The sequence below is a fragment of the Taudactylus pleione genome, unplaced genomic scaffold, assembly GCF_031769625.1.
Source record: "Taudactylus pleione unplaced genomic scaffold, aTauple2 ptg000557l, whole genome shotgun sequence".
Taxonomy (NCBI): domain Eukaryota; kingdom Metazoa; phylum Chordata; class Amphibia; order Anura; family Myobatrachidae; genus Taudactylus; species Taudactylus pleione.
Genome location: NW_028284959.1, coordinates 317,515 through 341,844, shown reverse-complemented (window position 1 = coordinate 341,844; position 24,330 = coordinate 317,515). Strand labels below are relative to the sequence as shown.

The window sequence follows — 24,330 nt, the reverse complement described above, 5'->3', positions numbered from 1 at the left end:
GAGAAAGGAAAGCAGGAGATATCTGTGATACTAATGTATGGGGACAGCGGCCATTCCGGGAGAGAAAGGTAAGCAGGAGATATCTGTGATACTAGTGTATGGGGGACAGCGGCCATTCCGGGAGAGAAAGGTAAGCAGGAGATATCTGTGATACTAGTGTATGGGGACAGCGGGACATTCCGGGAGAGGAAGGTAAGCAGGAGATATCTGTGATACTAGTGTATGGGGACAGGCACCATTCCGGGAGAGGAAGGTAAGCAGGAGATATCTGTGATACTAGTGTATGGGGACAACAGGCCATTCCGGGAGAGGAAGGTAAGCAGGAGATATCTGTGATACTAGTGTATGGGGACAGCGGGCCATTCCGCAAACAGAAGGTAAATAGGAGATATCTTTGATACTAGTGTATGGGGACAGCAGGCCATTCCACAATCGGAAGGTAAGTAGGAGATATATGTGATACTAGTGTATGGGGACAGCGGGCCATTCCGGGAGAGAAAGGTAAGCAGGAGATATCTGTGATACTAGTGTATGGGGACAGCAGTCCATTCCAGGAGAGGAAGGTAAGCAGGAGATACATGTGATACTAGTGTATGGGGACAGCAGTCCATTTCGGAAGAGAAAGATAAGCAGGAGATATCTGTGATACTAGTGTATGGGGACAGCGGGCCAATCCGGGAGAGGAAGATAAGCAGGAGATATATGTGATACTAGTGTATGGGGACAGCGGGATATTCCGGGAGAGAAAGGTAAGCAGGAGATATCTGTGATACTAGTGTATGGGGACAGCGGCAAATCCAGAAGAGGAAGGTAATCAAGAGATATCTGTGATACTAGTGTATGGGGACAGCGGCAAATCCAGGAGAGGAAGATAAGCAGGAGATATCTGTGATACTAGTGTATGGGGACAGCGGCCAATCCGGGAGAGGAAGATAAGCAGGAGATATATGTGATACTAGTGTATGGGGACAGCGGCCAATCCGGGAGAGGAAGATAAGCAGGAGATATCTGTGATACTAGTGTATGGGGACAGCGGGCCATTCCGGGAGAGAAAGGTAAGTAGGAGATATCTGTGATACTAGTGTTTGGGGACAGCGGGCCATTCGGGAGAGGAAGGTAAGCAGGAGATATCTGTGATACTAGTGTATGGGGACAGCGGGCCATTCCGGGAGAGAAAGGTTAGCAGGAGATATCTGTGATACTAGTGTATGGGGACAGCGGGCCATTCCGGGAGAGAAAGGTTAGCAGGAGATATCTGTGATACTAGTGTATGGGGACAGCGGGCCATTCCGGGAGAGGAAGGTAAGCAGGAGATATCTGTGATACTAGTGTATGGGGACAGCAGGCCATTCCGGGAGAGGAAGGTAAGCAGGAGATATCTGTGATACTAGTGTATGGGGACAGCGGCCATTCCGGGAGAGGAAGGTAAGCAGGAGATACCTGTGATACTAGTGTATGAGGACAGCGGGACATTCCGGGAGAGGAAGGTAAGCAGGAGATATCTGTGATACTAGTGTATGGGGACAGCGGCCATTCCGGGAGAGGAAGGTAAGCAGGAGATATCTGTGATACTAGTGTATGAGGACAGCGGGACATTCCGGGAGAGGAAGGTAAGCAGGAGATATCTGTGATACTAGTGTATGGGGACAGCGAGACATTCCGGGAGAGAAAGGTAAGCAGGAGATATCTGTGATACTAGTGTATGGGGGACAGCGGCCATTCCGGGAGAGAAAGGTAAGCAGGAGATATCTGTGATACTAGTGTATGGGGACAGCGGGACATTCCGGGAGAGGAAGGTAAGCAGGAGATATCTGTGATACTAATGTATGGGGACAGCGGGCCATGCCGGGAGAGAAAGGTAAGCAGGAGATATCTGTGATACTAATGTATGGGGACAGCGGGTCATTCCGGGAGAGGAAGGTAAGCAGGAGATATCTGTGATACTAGTGTATGGGGACAGGCACCATTCCGGGAGAGGAAGGTAAGTAGGAGATATCTGTGATACTAGTGTATGGGGACAACAGGCCATTCCGGGAGAGGAAGGTAAGCAGGAGATATCTGTGATACTAGTGTATGGGGACAGCGGGCCATTCCGCAAACAGAAGGTAAATAGGAGATATCTTTGATACTAGTGTATGGGGACAGCAGGCCATTCCACAATCGGAAGGTAAGTAGGAGATATATGTGATACTTGTGTATGGGGACAGCGGGCCATTCCGGGAGAGAAAGGTAAGCAGGAGATATCTGTGATACTAGTGTATGGGGACAGCAGTCCATTCCAGGAGAGGAAGGTAAGCAGGAGATACATGCGATACTAGTGTATGGGGACAGCAGTCCATTCCGGAAGAGAAAGATAAGCAGGAGATACATGTGATACTAGTGTATGGGGACAGCGGCAAATCCAGAAGAGGAAGGTAATCAAGAGATATCTGTGATACTAGTGTATGGGGACAGCGGCAAATCCAGGAGAGGAAGATAAGCAGGAGATATCTGTGATACTAGTGTATGGGGACAGCGGCCAATCCGGGAGAGGAAGATAAGCAGGAGATATATGTGATACTAGTGTATGGGGACAGCGGCCAATCCGGGAGAGGAAGATAAGCAGGAGATATCTGTGATACTAGTGTATGGGGACAGCGGGCCATTCCGGGAGAGAAAGGTAAGTAGGAGATATCTGTGATACTAGTGTTTGGGGACAGCGGGCCATTCCGGGAGAGGAAGGTAAGCAGGAGATATCTGTGATACTAGTGTATGGGGACAGCGGGCCATTCCGGGAGAGAAAGGTTAGCAGGAGATATCTGTGATACTAGTGTATGGGGACAGCGGGCCATTCCGGGAGAGAAAGGTTAGCAGGAGATATCTGTGATACTAGTGTATGAGGAGAGAGGACATTCCGGGAGAGAAAGGTAAGCAGGAGATATCTGTGATATTAGTGTACGGGGACAGCGGGCCATTCCGGGAGACAGAGGTAAGTAGGAGATATCTGTGATACTAGTGTATGGGGACAGCGGGCCATTCCGGGAGAGGAAGGTAAGCAGGAGATATCTGTGATACTAGTGTATGGGGACAGCGGGCCATTCTGGGAGAGGAAGGTAAGTAGGAGATATCTGTGATACTAGTGTATGAGGAGAGAGGACATTCCGGGAGAGAAAGGTAAGCAGGAGATATCTGTGATATTAGTGTACGGGGACAGCGGGCCATTCCGGGAGACAGAGGTAAGTAGGAGATATCTGTGATACTAGTGTATGGGTGCAGCTGGCCATTCCGGGAGAGGAAGGTAAGCAGGAGATATTTGTGATACTAGTGTATGGGGACAGCTGGCCATTCCGGGAGAGGAAGGTAAGCAGGAGATATCTGTGATACTAGTGTATGGGGACAGCGGGCCATTCCGGGAGAGAAAGGTTAGCAGGAGATATCTGTGATACTAGTGTATGGGGACAGCGGGCCATTCCGGGAGAGGAAGGTAAGCAGGAGATATCTGTGATACTAGTGTATGGGGACAGCAGGCCATTCCGGGAGAGGAAGGTAAGCAGGAGATATCTGTGATACTAGTGTATGGGGACAGCGGCCATTCCGGGAGAGGAAGGTAAGCAGGAGATACCTGTGATACTAGTGTATGAGGACAGCGGGACATTCCGGGAGAGGAAGGTAAGCAGGAGATATCTGTGATACTAGTGTATGGGGACAGCGGCCATTCCGGGAGAGGAAGGTAAGCAGGAGATATCTGTGATACTAGTGTATGAGGACAGCGGGACATTCCGGGAGAGGAAGGTAAGCAGGAGATATCTGTGATACTAGTGTATGGGGACAGCGGCCATTCCGGGAGAGGAAGGTAAGCAGGAGATATCTGTGATACTAGTGTATGGGGACAGCGGGCCATTCCGGGAGAGGAAGGTAAGCAGGAGATATCTGTGATACTAGTGTATGGGGACAGCGGGCCATTCTGGGAGAGGAAGGTAAGCAGGAGATATCTGTGATACTAGTGTATGAGGAGAGAGGACATTCCGGGAGAGAAAGGTAAGCAGGAGATATCTGTGATATTAGTGTACGGGGACAGCGGGCCATTCCGGGAGACAGAGGTAAGTAGGAGATATCTGTGATACTAGTGTATGGGTGCAGCTGGCCATTCCGGGAGAGGAAGGTAAGCAGGAGATATTTGTGATACTAGTGTATGGGGACAGCTGGCCATTCCGGGAGAGGAAGGTAAGCAGGAGATATCTGTGATACTAGTGTATGGGGACAGCAGGCCATTCCGGGAGAGGAAGGTAAGCAGGAGATATCTGTGATACTAGTGTATGGGGACAGCGGGCCATTCCGGGAGAGGAAGGTAAGCAGGAGATATCTGTGATACTAGTGTATGGGGACAGCGGGCCATTCTGGGAGAGGAAGGTAAGTAGGAGATAACTGTGATACTAGTGTATGGGGACAGCGAGCCATTCCGGGAGAGGAAGGTAAGCTGGAGATATCTGTGATAGTAGTGTATGGGGACAGCGGGCCATTCCGGGAGAGGAAGGTAAGCAGGAGATATCTGTGTTACTAGTGTAAGGGGTCAGCGGGCCATTCCGGGAGAGGAAGGTAAGCAGGAGATATCTGTGTTACTAGTGTATGGGGACAGCGGGCCATTCCGGGAGAGGAAGGTAAGCAGGAGATACCTGTGATACTAGTGTATGGGGACAGCAGGCCATTCCGGGAGAGGAAGGTAAGCAGGAGATATCTGTGATACTAGTGTATGGGGACAGCGGGCCATTCCGGGAGAGGAAGGTAAGCAGGAGATATCTGTGATACTAGTGTATGGGGACAGCGGGCCATTCTGGGAGAGGAAGGTAAGTAGGAGATATCTGTGATACTAGTGTATGAGGAGAGAGGACATTCCGGGAGAGAAAGGTAAGCAGGAGATATCTGTGATATTAGTGTACGGGGACAGCGGGCCATTCCGGGAGACAGAGGTAAGTAGGAGATATCTGTGATACTAGTGTATGGGTGCAGCTGGCCATTCCGGGAGAGGAAGGTAAGCAGGAGATATTTGTGATACTAGTGTATGGGGACAGCTGGCCATTCCGGGAGAGGAAGGTAAGCAGGAGATATCTGTGATACTAGTGTATGGGGACAGCGGGCCATTCCGCAAACAGAAGGTAAATAGGAGATATCTTTGATACTAGTGTATGGGGACAGCAGGCCATTCCACAATCGGAAGGTAAGTAGGAGATATATGTGATACTAGTGTATGGGGACAGCGGACCATTCCGGGAGAGAAAGGTAAGCAGGAGATATCTGTGATACTAGTGTATGGGGACAGCAGTCCATTCCAGGAGAGGAAGGTAAGCAGGAGATACATGTGATACTAGTGTATGGGGACAGCAGTCCATTCCGGAAGAGAAAGATAAGCAGGAGATATCTGTGATACTAGTGTATGGGGACAGCGGGCCAATCCGGGAGAGGAAGGTAAGCAGGAGATATCTGTGATACTAGTGTATGGGGACAGCGGCAAATCCAGAAGAGGAAGGTAATCAAGAGATATCTGTGATACTAGTGTATGGGGACAGCGGCAAATCCAGGAGAGGAAGATAAGCAGGAGATATCTGTGATACTAGTGTATGGGGACAGCGGCCAATCCGGGAGAGGAAGATAAGCAGGAGATATATGTGATACTAGTGTATGGGGACAGCGGCCAATCCGGGAGAGGAAGATAAGCAGGAGATATCTGTGATACTAGTGTATGGGGACAGCGGGCCATTCCGGGAGAGAAAGGTAAGTAGGAGATATCTGTGATACTAGTGTTTGGGGACAGCGGGCCATTCTGGGAGAGGAAGGTAAGTAGGAGATATCTGTGATACTAGTGTATGAGGAGAGAGGACATTCCGGGAGAGAAAGGTAAGCAGGAGATATCTGTGATATTAGTGTACGGGGACAGCGGGCCATTCCGGGAGACAGAGGTAAGTAGGAGATATCTGTGATACTAGTGTATGGGTGCAGCTGGCCATTCCGGGAGAGGAAGGTAAGCAGGAGATATCTGTGATACTAGTGTATGGGGACAGCAGGCCATTCCGGGAGAGGAAGGTAAGCAGGAGATATCTGTTATACTAGTGTATGGGGACAGCGGGCCATTCCGGGAGAGGAAGGTAAGCAGGAGATATCTGTGATACTAGTGTATGGGGACAGCGGGCCATTCTGGGAGAGGAAGGTAAGTAGGAGATAACTGTGATACTAGTGTATGGGGACAGCGAGCCATTCCGGGAGAGGAAGGTAAGCTGGAGATATCTGTGATAGTAGTGTATGGGGACAGCGGGCCATTCCGGGAGAGGAAGGTAAGCAGGAGATATCTGTGTTACTAGTGTATGGGGTCAGCGGGCCATTCCGGGAGAGGAAGGTAAGCAGGAGATATCTGTGTTACTAGTGTATGGGGACAGCGGGCCATTCCGGGAGAGGAAGGTAAGCAGGAGATATCTGTGATACTAGTGTATGGGGACAGCAGGCCATTCCGGGAGAGGAAGGTAAGCAGGAGATATCTGTGATACTAGTGTATGGGGACAGCGGGCCATTCTGGGAGAGGAAGGTAAGTAGGAGATATCTGTGATACTAGTGTATGAGGAGAGAGGACATTCCGGGAGAGAAAGGTAAGCAGGAGATATCTGTGATATTAGTGTACGGGGACAGCGGGCCATTCCGGGAGACAGAGGTAAGTAGGAGATATCTGTGATACTAGTGTATGGGTGCAGCTGGCCATTCCGGGAGAGGAAGGTAAGCAGGAGATATTTGTGATACTAGTGTATGGGGACAGCTGGCCATTCCGGGAGAGGTAGGTAAGCAGGAGATATCTGTGATACTAGTGTATGGGGACAGCAGGCCATTCCGGGAGAGGAAGGTAAGCAGGAGATATCTGTGATACTAGTGTATGGGGACAGCGGGCCATTCCGGGAGAGGAAGGTAAGCAGGAGATATCTGTGATACTAGTGTATGGGGACAGCGAGACATTCCGGGAGAGAAAGGAAAGCAGGAGATATCTGTGATACTAATGTATTGGGACAGCGGCCATTCCGGGAGAGAAAGGTAAGCAGGAGATATCTGTGATACTAGTGTATGGGGGACAGCGGCCATTCCGGGAGAGAAAGGTAAGCAGGAGATATCTGTGATACTAGTGTATGGGGACAGCGGGACATTCCGGGAGAGGAAGGTAAGCAGGAGAAATCTGTGATACTAATGTATGGGGACAGCGGGCCATGCCGGGAGAGAAAGGTAAGCAGGAGATATCTGTGATACTAATGTATGGGGACAGCGGGTCATTCCGGGAGAGGAAGGTAAGCAGGAGATATCTGTGATACTAGTGTATGGGGACAGGCACCATTCCGGGAGAGGAAGGTAAGCAGGAGATATCTGTGATACTAGTGTATGGGGACAGCGGGCCATTCCGCAAACAGAAGGTAAATAGGAGATATCTTTGATACTAGTGTATGGGGACAGCAGGCCATTCCACAATCGGAAGGTAAGTAGGAGATATATGTGATACTAGTGTATGGGGACAGCGGGCCATTCCGGGAGAGAAAGGTAAGCAGGAGATATCTGTGATACTAGTGTATGGGGACAGCAGTCCATTCCAGGAGAGGAAGGTAAGCAGGAGATACATGTGATACTAGTGTATGGGGACAGCAGTCCATTCCGGGAGAGAAAGGTAAGCAGGAGATACATGTGATACTAGTGTATGGGACAGCGGGCCATTCCGGAAGAGAAAGATAAGCAGGAGATATCTGTGATACTAGTGTATGGGGACAGCGGGCCAATCCGGGAGAGGAAGATAAGCAGGAGATATATGTGATACTAGTGTATGGGGACAGCGGGATATTCCGGGAGAGAAAGGTAAGCATTAGATATCTGTGATACTAGTGTATGGGGACAGCGGCAAATCTAGGAGAGGAAGGTAAGCAAGAGATATCTGTGATACTAGTGTATGGGGACAGCGGGCCATTCCGGGAGAGAAAGGTAAGCAGGAGATATCTGTGATACTAGTGTATGGGGACAGCGGGCCAAACCGGGAGAGGAAGATAAGCAGGAGATATCTGTGATACTAGTGTATGGGGACAGCGGGCCAATCCGGGAGAGGAAGGTAAGCAGGAGATATATGTGATACTAGTGTATGGGGACAGCGGGATATTCCGGGAGAGAAAGGTAAGCAGGAGATATCTGTGATACTAGTGTATGGGGACAGCGGCAAATCCAGAAGAGGAAGGTAATCAAGAGATATCTGTGATACTAGTGTATGGGGACAGCGGCAAATCCAGGAGAGGAAGATAAGCAGGAGTTATCTGTGATACTAGTGTATGGGGACAGCGGCCAATCCGGGAGAGGAAGATAAGCAGGAGATATATGTGATACTAGTGTATGGGGACAGCGGCCAATCCGGGAGAGGAAGATTAGCAGGAGATATCTGTGATACTAGTGTATGGGGACAGCGGGCCATTCCGGGAGAGAAAGGTAAGTAGGAGATATCTGTGATACTAGTGTTTGGGGACAGCGGGCCATTCCGGGAGAGGAAGGTAAGCAGGAGATATCTGTGATACTAGTGTATGGGGACAGCGGGCCATTCCGGGAGAGAAAGGTTAGCAGGAGATATCTGTGATACTAGTGTATGGGGACAGCGGGCCATTCCGGGAGAGAAAGGTTAGCAGGAGATATCTGTGATACTAGTGTATGGGGACAGCGGGCCATTCCGGGAGAGGAAGGTAAGCAGGAGATATCTGTGATACTAGTGTATGGGGACAGCAGGCCATTCCGGGAGAGGAAGGTAAGCAGGAGATATCTGTGATACTAGTGTATGGGGACAGCGGCCATTCCGGGAGAGGAAGGTAAGCAGGAGATACCTGTGATACTAGTGTATGAGGACAGCGGGACATTCCGGGAGAGGAAGGTAAGCAGGAGATATCTGTGATACTAGTGTATGGGGACAGCGGCCATTCCGGGAGAGGAAGGTAAGCAGGAGATATCTGTGATACTAGTGTATGAGGACAGCGGGACATTCCGGGAGAGGAAGGTAAGCAGGAGATATCTGTGATACTAGTGTATGGGGACAGCGGCCATTCCGGGAGAGGAAGGTAAGCAGGAGATATCTGTGATACTAGTGTATGGGGACAGCGGGCCATTCCGGGAGAGGAAGGTAAGCAGGAGATATCTGTGATACTAGTGTATGGGGACAGCAGGCCATTCTGGGAGAGGAAGGTAAGTAGGAGATATCTGTGATACTAGTGTATGAGGAGAGAGGACATTCCGGGAGAGAAAGGTAAGCAGGAGATATCTGTGATATTAGTGTACGGGGACAGCGGGCCATTCTGGGAGACAGAGGTAAGTAAGAGATATCTGTGATACAAGTGTATTGGTGCAGCTGGCCATTCCGGGAGAGGAAGGTAAGCAGGAGATATTTGTGATACTAGTGTATGGGGACAGCTGGCCATTCCGGGAGAGGAAGGTAAGCAGGAGATATCTGTGATACTAGTGTATGGGGACAGCAGGCCATTCCGGGAGAGGAAGGTAAGCAGGAGATATCTGTGATACTAGTGTATGGGGACAGCGGGCCATTCCGGGAGAGGAAGGTAAGCAGGAGATATCTGTGATACTAGTGTATGGGGACAGCGGGCCATTCTGGGAGAGGAAGGTAAGTAGGAGATAACTGTGATACTAGTGTATGGGGACAGCGAACCATTCCGGGAGAGGAAGGTAAGCTGGAGATATCTGTGATAGTAGTGTATGGGGACAGCGGGCCATTCCGGGAGAGGAAGGTAAGCAGGAGATATCTGTGTTACTAGTGTATGGGGTCAGCGGGCCATTCCGGGAGAGGAAGGTAAGCAGGAGATATCTGTGTTACTAGTGTATGGGGACAGCGGGCCATTCCGGGAGAGGAAGGTAAGCAGGAGATATCTGTGATACTAGTGTATGGGGACAGCAGGCCATTCCGGGAGAGGAAGGTAAGCAGGAGATATCTGTGATACTAGTGTATGGGGACAGCGGGCCATTCCGGGAGAGGAATGTAAGCAGGAGATATCTGTGATACTAGTGTATGGGGACAGCGGGCCATTCTGGGAGAGGAAGGTAAGTAGGAGATATCTGTGATACTAGTGTATGAGGAGAGAGGACATTCCAGGAGAGAAAGGTAAGCAGGAGATATCTGTGATATTAGTGTACGGGGACAGCGGGCCATTCCGGGAGACAGAGGTAAGTAGGAGATATCTGTGATACTAGTGTATGGGTGCAGCTGGCCATTCCGGGAGAGGAAGGTAAGCAGGAGATATTTGTGATACTAGTGTATGGGGACAGCTGGCCATTCCGGGAGAGGTAGGTAAGCAGGAGATATCTGTGATACTAGTGTATGGGGACAGCAGGCCATTCCGGGAGAGGAAGGTAAGCAGGAGATATCTGTGATACTAGTGTATGGGGACAGCGGCCATTCCGGGAGAGAAAGGTAAGCAGGAGATATCTGTGATACTAGTGTATGGGGACAGCGGCCATTCCGGGAGAGGAAGGTAAGCAGGAGATATCTGTGATACTAGTGTATGAGGACAGCGGCCATTCCGGGAGAGAAAGGTAAGCAGGAGATATCTGTGATACTAGTGTATGGGGACAGCGAGACATTCCGGGAGAGAAAGGTAAGCAGGAGATATCTGTGATACTAGTGTATGGGGACAGCGGCCATTCCGGGAGAGGAAGGTAAGCAGGAGATATCTGTGATACTAGTGTATGGGGACAGCGGCCATTCCGGGAGAGGAAGGTAAGCAGGAGATATCTGTGATACTAGTGTATGGGGACAGCGAGCCATTCCGGGAGAGAAAGGTAAGCAGGAGATATCTGTGATACTAGTGTATGGGGACAGCGAGCCATTCCAGGAGAGGAAGGTAAGCAGGAGATATCTGTGATACTAGTGTATGGGGACAGCGGGCCATTCCGGGAGAGAAAGGTAAGCAGGAGATATCTGTGATACTAGTGTATGGGGACAGCGGCCATTCCGGGAGAGAAAGGTAAGCAGGAGATATCTGTGATACTAGTGTATGGGGACAGCGGCCATTCAGGGAGAGGAAGGTAAGCAGGAGATATCTGTGATACTAGTGTATGGGGACAGCGGCCATTCCGGGAGAGGAAGGTAAGCAGGGGATATATGTGATACTAATGTATGGGGATATCTGTGATACTAGTGTATGGGGATATCTGTGATATTAGTGTATGGGGAGATCTCCTGCTTTATCTCCTTGATGAATGGCCCGATAACTTAATTTTTACAAGTGCAGGTGAAAATGCTTCTGTAAAAATGAAGTGATGATGAATAGGCCCCAGAGTAACAGTTCCAGCCTTTCACCACTATTTCTTATGTTAGATGTTATTCTGAGAGGAGCCTCCCTCTCCCCCGGTGATGTTAAGGTGTCTTCTAAACAAGTTTGATGCGACTATTTATGAATCCATATGGAACGACAGATGTCTGCGCAGACACATTGCGGGAAACATTTCATTTCCAGCCATAATCCTGCCGCTGTGTCAGCAGCTTTTCTTCCATCTCCCTCCTACTTACAGGCGAGTAAACCGTACAAACCAACATTAACGCTTCATTAATATTTATATACTGTAAAATAAGCCATTAACAAAACAACAAAATCATTGTAGATGTGTGCGACTGTTAGATCCCATTCATCATAGAGGATTTTCAAAGGACAAAAGGAAAGTGGTGAATTTCCAAATACACGTGGCAGAGACTTAAAGGCGCATACAAACCGCTATCTCAGGTTATTAAGGTTTCACATCCCGCCCTCAAAGATTTCCTCATGACATCATGTTAAGGTTTCACGCCCCACCCCCAAAGATTTCCTGATGACATCAAGTTAAGGTTTCACGCCCCACCCCCAAAGATTTACTGATGACATCATGTTAAGGTTTCACGCCCCACCCCCAAAGATTTCCTGATGACATCATGTTAAGGTTTCACGCCCCACCCCCAAAGATTTCCTGATGACATCATGTTAAGGTTTCACGCCCCACCCCCAAAGATTTCCTGATGACATCATGTTATGGTTTCACGCCCCACCCCCAAAGATTTCCTGATGACATCATGTTAAGGTTTCACGCCCCACACCCAAAGATTTCCTGATGACATCATGTTAAGGTTTCACACCCCACCCCCAAAGATTTACTGATGACATCATGTTAAGGTTTCACGCCCCACCCCCAAAGATTTCCTGTTGACATCATGTTAAGGTTTCACGCCCCACCCCCAAAGATTTCCTGTTGACATCATGTTAAGGTTTCACGCCCCACCCCGAAAGATTTCCTAATGACATCATTCATAAAAACAAAAAGACATAGACATTATATATTAGGTCACTCGTGACATTGGACACAACACTAAAAACATGATTACATCACTAACCACTAACATTGCACAACACCGACAACAAAATAAGCACCCACATCGGCAATCACACATAAATACCATCAGCAATAAACCTAGAAATCTCTTAGATTTAATTTCAAGCCACGGGTTTCTGACAACACATGAATATATTTTATTGCTTTCATTTTTTTCTCTTTTAAAACTAAAATGAGTCACCCAACTAGCAGTGTGAGGGACGCCAGAATCTCCCCCCTAAAACCTCAACCTATGGGGACGCCACCTGTCACTGCGACTAAGTCCGCAAAGTAAATTCATTTACAAAATAGCTCAGCAAGAAATGGATAAGTTTAAAGTGTACCTACCATTACTAGGTCCAAATCTATACTTAGCAAGGCCGACCGTAACTAAAAGTAGAGAGAAAAATGACATTGTTTAAAATCCAACTTTTCACATTTATGACACACGACATAAATAACCAGCCCATGGGCAATTACAGGCAGTGCCGACCCTCAAACACCCCCTGTGTAACAGTGGGGCAGCAGGTTACCCCCTCCCTCATGTCGCCTACCGATATACAGATTGGACTGTGCGGGATGACTCTATGCATCCGAATACAGGTCACTTTTACCAGTTGTATTTCGTAAACATGTGGTGTGTGTGTGTGTGTGTATGTATGGTATGTATATTTGCATGTATGTATGTGTATGTACGTGTGTATGTACAGTATGTATATGGTGTATGTATGTGTATGTATGTGTATGTATATGTGTATGTATTTGTGTGTATGTATGTATGTGCGTATGTACGTATGTACGTGTGTGTGTATGTATGTATATATGCATGTATGTATGTATGTGTGTGTGTGTGTGTGTATGCATGGTATGTATATTTGCATGTATGTATGTGTATGTACGTGTGTATGTACAGTATGTATATGGTGTATGTATGTGTGTATGTGTCTGTATGTATGTGTATGTATATGTGTATGTATTTGTGTGTATGTATGTATGTGCGTATGTACGTATGTACGTGTGTGTGTATGTATGTGGTGAGTGTATGCACAGAAACAAACAAATCTCAGGTGCACAACTCCAAATTACTGATTATATATAAATACATTTTGCAATCAATAGAGGTTTTTAGCATAATCATGGCCAAGGTTATGGGCCTACCCACCATATCCAGGAAACCTCTGTAGGGTAGGTCCCTAACATACTAGGGTTCAAATCGAAAGCGCAGGACACCCCTAAATCGGCCCAGCCGAGCCACCCCAGGGCATCGCCATAAAGAGAAAAGTGAAATGTGAAGTAAGAAAGATAAGAGCAGCTATAGCTACATGGAAAGGTGACAATACAAATATAATAAAAACAAACAGTAAAGTGTTACAATAGTGCAAAAAAGGAAGAATGTGTTATCCAAAGCAATCCAGGGGACCCACGCCCCAAAAATCAACCCAAAGTTGCACTACAGTATATAATTTGTAGGACTTACCTAAAATTGTGCCTATTACTAGTGTGCATATACATTACCAGACTCCATGCTTTTAAACCAATAAGATAGGGGTGCTAGTCCAGGCTGAAGGCGTCTCCTTTCCCTCAGAAGTGCAATAAAGCACATTAAATGGAGCATATGGGAAAGATTCCTGGACAGCACACCCTGACTATATATAATGGGAGGTGCTACCTCCCATTATATATATGCGATGCCCTGGGGTGGCACGGCTGTGCCGATTTAGGGGTGTCCTGCCCTCTGGATTTGAACCCTAGTATGTTAGGGACCTACCCTACAGAGGTTACCTGGATATGGTGGGTAGGCCCATAACCTTGGCCATGATTATGCTAAAAGCCTCTATTGATTGCAAAATGTTATTGCATAATGTATTTATATATAATCAGTAATTTGGAGTTGTGCACCTGAGATTTTGTCTGTTCCTGTGCCTGCAATAAGTCTCATCAGGTATCACCTCCCATTATATATATTCAGGGTGTGCAGTCCAGGAACCTTTCCTGCAATCGCGGTGTGTATTTAGACGCCCACCAGCTTGACTTAAGACGCCCACTTTCCCTTAGTAATACACATCATCTCCAGGAAGTGTATGCAACAATCGGTAACATCGAGTACCATCGGAACCATACGCAGCACTTGTGGCTGACCATACCCTACCGCAGGAATCAGTGTGTATAACCGCCAGCCGCAAATCCCGACGCTGGAAGCCCGGCAGGGGCGAAGATCCCGACAGCAGATTTAGGTAAGTAATGTTAGCCCTACCCACCCCCTAACCCTCCCTTAGGGGTGCCTAACCCTAACCTCCCCGCGGCTGGCTTACCTTCTTTTGGTATGCCGGGCATCGGGCTCCCGGCGTAGGTCTAATGACAGGTGTCGGGATTTCGACGCCTGTCATTAGTACCCTGTCGGGACTTGGCAGTCGGGAAATCAGCGGTCGGTATTTCGACCGTCGGCTTCCTGACAGCATCCCCTACCACAAGCACTGCGAGAGCTTCAGTGTGTAAATCAACCATGTGACGTGTACTATGACGCTGCATCTTAATTATAAACGCCTCTGAAACGGAGTTAAGACGCTCAGACACGCCTGCGTTCGCACCACCACTCCCCCGTTTCTTTAGACCAACCCCTGTTACCACCGTCCTGTCACTCCGTCTAGCGAGGCGTCTGTGTACAAGGAGCAATCGCATGGGCTGGTTCGCGCACGCGCATTGTGTCTTATATGCATGCGCGGATTGCGAACATCGGCAGGCTATGTGCGAATGCAGCCTAGCGAACGGGTCTGAATCGGGACGATAATGCAAACTAGGGGTTTATACCCTGAAAGTAGACCACACCTAATAATTAGCAAATGTGCTTTAGTGGTTTATGATTTTGGATGAATTCTGAATACTAACATCTGCTGAATCAATTCTCTTTGAATCATTTATATTTATATCCACTTGTGTGCAGAAATGTTATTTGATTTTAATGTGAACTCAGAGGTTCCGCTATTAAAGACCTGTGTTTCATTTCCTATGTATTTGTGTTGACTTTTTTAGTTTTAGTGACCGGTATTTCATTGTTTCAAAGAGCCGGGTATAGAAAAAACATCTGCGGGAAAGGTGGCACAATTACAGTGTGACTACGGTGATACTTTGCCAGCTAGTAACCAGAATCACCGGCCACAGTGTTCGGGTGTCTCTCTCCGACACAGCGGCACGGAGAGAAAGCCGGCCGCCATTAGAGGAGAGACGCCCCTTCATAGATCCCACTTATTCTAAGAGCATGCACTTATAGAGGCTTGTAGCGTTACCTTTGCTACATTGACCAGTGCTACACCAGCAGCAGACCTGGTGTAAGATACCCTTGGGCCCCACTCAAGATTTTGGGCGGAGACCTGACACTCCCACCTCCAGTTTTCTGCTGCAAAATGGATAATCCAGATCAGCCAGCGTAATTCACTGCTCACAATGAGGGACGCAGTCACAATACGGCCACCATTAGCTGGTTGGTCCCCTGGGTGCGACTGGCCCTATATATGGTCCACACAGGATTTGAATCCAGTACCATGAATACTGAAACTCCGACTGATGATCAGCAGATGAACTATTTTGAAGACCGTCCAGTCTGGGCTTATTTCGCAGTGACCACAAGTAACTTCCTGTGCATACAACGCCTAAAAGTGCGCAGTAACACCTGGGGATGTAACAGACTTAGGGGCCTATTTATCATAAAATATTTGCATCATATTCCATGAAAACACATGTTTCCGAGGGACAACTGCAAATATTCAGCATCCCCAGATGTGCTACGGAGGGATCGCACCAGGTATATCCGATATATGTCTCGTCTGTAGACCGAGCATGTGCAGGAATCCGATAGAGGAGCGAAGAGACAGCTAATGCAGTCACTTCACTCCAAACAGACGCAGGGACGGGCTACGGCTGCTATTTATTACATTTGAGCGCTATAATCGCAGACTGCAGTGCGACAATGGGCGCTAATAGCATAGATCGCATGAAGTATTTGATTATTGATAAATGGGCCCCTTAAGCACTGATTACACCCAGCTTATTGTATATTTGGTCACTCTCCTGGACGTCCACAAGTCTTCGAATTTTGGAGAAGCTCACCCAGAATCCAAAAACAGCAGACCGTAGTCCCGGATCTAGGACAGATCTAGGCGCTCAATGATATGATTCACGGTGGATTGCATCGTTGTACAGCCAGAGGGTAGGGCCAAGATAAGCAAAAAGGTTATAAGTATAACATATGAATATGGTGACATTAATTAAATCCATGTTTTATTATCTTCACCCATATCCTGCCCAGAGCCCTGTATTACACTGCTGTACAATGTCCCGGGGGGTCCTGCATATTCAATGAGGGGGTAATAGACTCAACACTGGGCCGATTCATAGATGTACACATTGCTGACGTTTACGAAGTGAGAGATTATCAGTAAACCACGTAAGCGTCTAAGCCGCAGAGCGCATGCATCAAGGCACATTACCGTAGTCGCTGACTGTGGCAATTTACTGGCAGTGTGATGGTCGGTCAGGGAGCGTTTGGAGAAGGTAACGGGGGGGGGTGTTGTAAATAAAGCAGGCATGTCACGACCATTTCGGAGACATGTCACCCTGCGACTGCGATTCCGTACGCAAGAAATATGGCTTCAGCATCTCGCGGCGATTCTCCAGGCCCACCGACTCACTCAGGACTGCGATAATAGAATAATCTGCATCCGATGCACAGTATAAGGTAGGTTACTCCACACATACTGTAGGTATTTATAATGACTGTTGATGTGACTGTAAGTGGTAACCGTGTCACAGTCCACCTGTCATAATCTCACTTCCCCAGCTTTTCTGAAGCATAGCGATATCTGTAATGGCGGGCTGTCCGGTGGGCTGGCGCAGTACGCTGGTCAGAACCACCGGTGCTGCGCTGGACACATGACTACAGTATTGGAAAGGACACAAGCAAACATGGGGGATGTCTTATAGACTTCTCCATGAATATTTAGCTCTATTTCAAGAAACATGGCGGTTGGTGCAGGTTGATCTACGCCAGAGCGCTCATTGACCCATTTATACGTTAAAGGAATTTATCCATTTTTAGCTTCATCTGTCCACATAAAGAAAACGTTGTAATTGGCTTTTGGAGAAATAAACAGACTTTAACAGCTTTCGCCAAAAAACAGTTTGTGCAGAAACTACAGAGCGCGCTTTCGGCAGAGCGCCGTTGTCAGAACATGCTTAGCACTTTACGGTCCATAACCCCGAATACAGACAATGTTCCCGAGCAGATAGAAAACACAGCTTCCTGCCCCTGAGTAATTATTCCCACTTTATTGAGGCTTATTTTACAACTTTATAAAGCAGGTTATAAAGGACAGCGCTGCTATTATGTCCTCCCCCTGCTTAGACTTAATAAATATTACGTCCCTTGCTGTCCATTAAAAGCAAATAGTGCAGAAAATAATAGAGGTTGTAATCTCCTGTATAGATGTAAAATAACCTTTATAAAATAGAGGTGTATAACAGTCAGGAACACATTACGCCAGCGCAGTTTAATAAAATAGTGCCCCTCTTGCAGAATTAATCCTAAAATACTGACAATCCCGGTGGCATTGCAAGTGTGTCCTTTGTAAGGCCGAATAGCCAGTTAAAATGGCAAAATACATATATTTTTAGCAATGTTCGGTTTGCGTCCTAGCAGACACAAGGTTTGCAGCGAATGTATCTGGGGAGCCGTAAAGCTGCTGGGAAACATATTTCTCACTGGTATTTTAGTACTTTTGAAAATTCAATCACTGGGAAAATGTTTCGCTGTAAATATCTGGCGAGAGAGCAACAAAGCAATGTCTGTACGCAGCACCTGCCTCAGTAATCCGCAGGTTCAGGCGTACGCCGCACCAATAACGGCCGGGCGGCTAATGTAAACTATTTATTATCATTATTTATCATTGCAGGATGGATCACTTAGAAATAGCGTGTGATAGGAATAAGCCGGGCTATAGAATATGCTGTTTTCGTGCTTTCATTCAATGTAGATGTCACCATCAAATGACTTTAGCGCGATGCAACAGTAGAAGTGGAGCAGCCTAACAGCGCCTGGATGGCTCACGTGCATGGGCACAAAGGTGCATGCCGATTAGTCATTATTATTCTGCATGTCAGGTGCAATTCTTGTTATCTATCGTAACTCTCTAGATTTAACAATGCAACTTTTTATTGAAATTTGTTCTTTAATCACAGTCCGTAAACCTGTCAAAATGGGGAATGTGACGCTGCAACATTCGCCGTGGTTGGTACTGTGCGTAACAGATGTACTGTATATACCGGCTCGGGGGCAATGAGTCTCTAGAGAACGCTGTAACGTGTATCATATTTGTGTAATCTCAGGGCTCAGATTTCGTAAATTACGATGAGACACTACAGAGATTACTGATAACAGCCTTAGTAAATCTGTCCCAGATAGATCAGCAATTCATATCTCCAACATGTCATAAATCTGCAGTGTTTCCAATATAACGCAGAGGATTGTAATATATACACAACAATATACACACAATACATACACAACAATATATACACAATACATACACAACAATATACACACAACAATATACACACAATACATACACAACAATACATACACAACAATATACACACAACAATACATACACAACAATATACACACAACAATATATACACAACAATATACACACAATACACACACAATACACACACAACAATATACAAACAATACATACACAACAATATACACACACACAATACATACACAACAATATACACACACAACAATAAAAACACGACAGAACACGTACAACAATACACACACACACACAATACATGCACGACAGTACACGTACAACAAAACATGCCCAACAATACATACACAATACATGCATGACAGTATACGCCCAACAATACATGCACGACAGTACACGTACACCAATACACACACAATACATGCACAACAATACACGTACAACAAAACACGCCCAACAATGCATACACAATACATGCACAACAATATACACACAATAATACATACACAATACATACACAACACACATATACACACAATACACATACAATGCATACACAACAATACATGCACGACAGTACACATACAACAATACACGCCCAACAATATACACACCACCGTTCACATCCAGCAATACATACACATCAATACACACACAACAGTACACTCCCAGCAATACACGCCCAACCATACACACACAATGCATACACACAGGGCCGTAGCTAGGGTAGTGCGGCCGGTGCCATGGCACAGGGCACCACAGGTCAGAGGGCGCTGTTTGGGCCTGTCACATTTCTGTTTATTATTATTCTTGCTTGTAGCTTCCTCTTATTTCATCCCCAGCATCTCCGGGCCTCTCCTATCTCTTCCCTGGCCCTTCCCCATGAGGCCATGGCCCTCTCTCAGGTGCACTATATTATGTCCCTATTTATCCCCGCATCTCCTGGCTTCTCCTATCTCTTCCCTGGCCCTTCCCCATGAGGCCATGGCCCTCTCTCAGGTGCACTATATTATGTCCCTATTTATCCCCAGCATCTCCTGGCCTCCCCTATCTCTTCCCTGGCCCTTCCCCATGAGGCCATGGCCCTCTCTCAGGTGCACTATATTATGTCCCTTTTTATCCCCAGCATCTCCTGGCCTCTCCTATCTCTTCCCTGGCCCTTCCCCATGAGGCCATGGCCCTCTCTCAGGTGCACTATATAATGTCCCTATTTATCCCCAGCATCTCCTGGCCTCCCCTATCTCTTCCCTGGCCCTTCCCCATGAAGCCAAGGCCCTTTCTCAGGTGCACTATATTATGTCCCTATTTATCCCCAGCATCTCCTGGCCTCTCCTATCTCTTCCCTGGCCCTTCCCCATGAGGCCATGGCCCTCTCTCAGGTGCACTATATTATGTCCCTATTTATCCCCAGCATCTCCTGGCCTCTCCTATCTCTTCCCTGGCCCTTCCCCATGAGGCCATGGCCCTCACTCAGGTGCACTATATTATGTCCCTATTTATCCCCAGCATCTCCTGGCCTCCCCTATCTCTTCCCTGGCCCTTCCCCATGAGGCCATGGCCCTCTCTCAGGTGCACTATATTATGTCCCTATTTATCCCCAGCATCTCCTGGCCTCCCCTATCTCTTCCCTGGCCCTTCCCCATGAGGCCATGGCCCTCTCTCAGGTGCACTATATTATGTCCCTATTTATCCCCAGCATCTCCTGGCCTCCCCTATTTCTTCCCTGGCCCTTCCCCATGAGGTTATGGCCCTCTCTCAGGTGCACTATATTATGTCCCTATGTATCCCCAGCATCTCCTGGCCTCCCCTATCTCTTCCCTGGCCCTTCCCCATGAGGCCATGGCCCTCTCTCAGGTGCACTATATTATGTCCCTATTTATCCCCAGCATCTCCTGGCCTCCCCTATCTCTTCCCTGGCCCTTCGCCATGAGGCCATGGCCCTCTCTCAGGTGCACTATATTATGTCCCTATTTATCCCCAGCATCTCCTGGCCTCCCCTATCTCTTCCCTGGCCCTTCCCCATGAGGCCATGGCCCTCTCTCAGGTGCACTATATTATGTCCCTATTTATCCCCGCATCTCCTGGCCTCCCCTATCTCTTCCCTGGCCCTTCCCCATGAGGCCATGGCCGTCACTCAGGTGCACTATATTATGACCCTATTTATCCCCAGCATCTCCTGGCCTCCCCTATCTCTTCCCTGGCCCTTCCCCATGAGGCCATGGCCCTCTCTCAGGTGCACTATATTATGTCCCTATTTATCCCCAGCATCTCCGGGCCTCCCCTATCTCTTCCCTGGCCCTTCCCCATGAGGCCATGGCCCTCTCTCAGGTGCACTATATTATGTCCCTATTTATCCCAGCATCTCCTGGCCTCTCCTATCTCTTCCCTGGCCCTTCCCCATGAGGCCATGGCCCTCTCTCAGGTGCACTATATTATGTCCCTATTTATCCCCAGCATCTCCTGGCCTCTCCTATCTCTTCCCTGGCCCTTCCCCATGAAGCCATGGCCCTTTTTTGGGTGCATTATGTTCCTTTGAAAAATGAGGGGGGCGCCAATGCTCTTTCTGGCACAGGGCACCAAAAACTCTAGTTACGGCTCTGCATACACAACATACATATACACAACAATACACGTATAATACACACACGACAGTACACTCCCAGCAATACATGCACAAAAATACATACACCTCAATACACGCACAACAATACATACACAACAATACACGCCCAACAATACACGCATGACAATACATACACAACAATACATGCCCAACAATACATACACAACAATACATGCCCAACAATACATACACAATACATACACAACAATACATGCCCAACAATAAATACACAATAATACACGCCCAACAATACATACACAACAATACACGCCCAACAATACACGCATGACAATACATACACAACAATACACGCCCAACAATACATACACAACAATACATACACAACAATACACGCCCAACAATACATACACAACAATACATGCCCAACAATACATACACAATAATACACGCCCAACAATACATACACAACAATACATACACCACAATACATGCCCAACAATACATACACCACAATACATACACAACAATACACGCATGACAATACATACACAACAATACATACACCACAATACACGCCCAACAATACATACACCACAATACATGCCCAACAATGCATACACTACAATACATGGCCAACAATACATACACAACAATACATACACCACAATACATACACCACAATACATACACCACAATACATACACAACAATACATACACCACAATACATACACCACAATACATACACAACAATACACGCCCAACAATACATACACTACAATACATACACTACAATACACGGCCAACAATACATACACAACAATACATACACCACAATACATACCCAACAATACATACACCACAATACATACACAACAATACACGCACAACAATACATACACTACAATACATACACTACAATACATACACTACAATACATGCCCAACAATACATACACCACAATACATACACTACAATACACGGCCAACAATACATACACCACAATACATACACTACAATACACGGCCAACAATACATACACCACAATACATACACAACAATACATACACCACAATACATACCCAACAATGCATACACTACAATACAATACACGGCCAACAATACATACACCACAATACATACACAACAATACATACACCACAATACATACCCAACAATGCATACACTACAATACATACACTACAATACACGGCCAACAATACATACACAACAATACACGCCCAACAATACATACACAACAATACATACACCACAATACATACACAACAATACATACACCACAATACACGCCCAACAATACATACACCACAATACATACACAACAATACACGCCCAACAATACATACACCACAATACATACACAACAATACATACACCACAATACATACACAACAATACATACACGAGAAACTGGAATATCCATATGAGACAATTTAAGAAGATTTTTCATATTCATATTGAAATTCAGCATTTTGGGGCGATTCAGAGGTGTATTGATGTCGGACGCATGCGACCACTATTTTCAGTCTGCGCTTGCGTCCCGATGGTTACCGCCGAAAGCCACAGAGCGAATTTGGACAAAGAGACAGTGGTGTAACTAGGATATTAGATGAAAAACTGAGCCCCCCCTTCCCAACAATTTGCGCACGGCGAAAAAGTGGACGTGGCCACATGCCACAAGGGGCATGGCCACTGAAAAATGGGGGCGTGTCAACATGAGACCACCGTTTCTCGTCACTCTGGGAACATTCCTTACAATTCCATAAGCACCTTAATACCCCCAGTAGTAGTGCCCCTTATGCAATGCCCCTAGTTGTAGTGCCACTTATGCATGCCCCTAGTAGTAGTGCCCATTATTCAATGCACACTGTAGTAGTGCCCATCATGCAATGTCCCCAGTAGTAGTGGCCCCCCAGTAGTGCCCCTTATACCTTATACAGTGCCCCAAGTAGTGCCTTTTATACAGTCCTCCAAGTAGTGCCCCTTATACTGTGCCCCCAGTAGTGCCTTTTATGCAGTGCCCCCAGTAGTGCCCCTTATACAGTGCCCTCGGTAGCGCCTTTTATGCAGTGCCCCTTATACAGTGCCCCCGGTAGTGCCTTTTATGCAGTGCCCCTTATACAGATCCTCAGTACTAGTGCCTTGTAAAGACACACATATAACTATACTTACCTGAATCTCCGCTCCTGCGCCCACCGCCTCCTGCTCCTTCGGTCCCGCTCGGCACTATGGGAGAAACGTCATGACGTCTCTCACTTCACCTACTGCGGGAGCATGAAAGCGGAACTTATGAGTGAGCTCCAGCCTGGCTCCGGCTGTGGGATCAGCAGCCAATAAGAGTCTGTTTGACTCTTATTGGCTGCAGTGCTAAAACAAACACACCGCCAGTGTCGTGTCTGTTTCAGTGTGTAGTGCCACGAACCGCACAGCCCTGGACAGCAGATGGCGGCCCCGGCAGCACCCCTCCCGTACCGATGGGTTAGACGCCGCCCAGGATACGTGTCCCGTTCGACCCCCCCTTGATGCGCCACTCCAGAGAGAGGCAATTTCAGTGGCGGCTTCTGGGTGGTAACAGGGAGTGCTAGCCAGATGCAGGCGTGTCGCGTCCAGCTGCCGCAGTTGCACTGGCATTATCGGCCATGTTCTGATGGACATTCTGTGCCTCCATAGGGCTGGTGCAATGTCCGATGGAATGACCGATGGTGCGTCTTCATAAGCACATCGGTGGATTATCAAAGCAGTCAGTGAGCGTCTCCGTTGGTAGTCAATTGGCTGCGGCATTAGCATAAAGGCGCAGTCACGCTGCA

The 24,330-nt window shown here is 47.4% G+C and overlaps 1 protein-coding gene across 1 annotated transcript in view; it reads right to left on the bottom strand.

The window, feature by feature from the left end:
• LOC148481864 (dachshund homolog 2-like) overlaps positions 1–24,330 on the bottom strand; it is a 324,209-nt gene that overhangs the window by 93,361 nt on the left and 206,518 nt on the right. Inside the window, exon 8 of the mRNA XM_088452903.1 lies at positions 12,721–12,762. Within this exon, the coding sequence (XP_088309029.1) occupies positions 12,721–12,762 (42 nt within the window). The remainder of the gene's footprint in view (positions 1–12,720; positions 12,763–24,330) is intronic.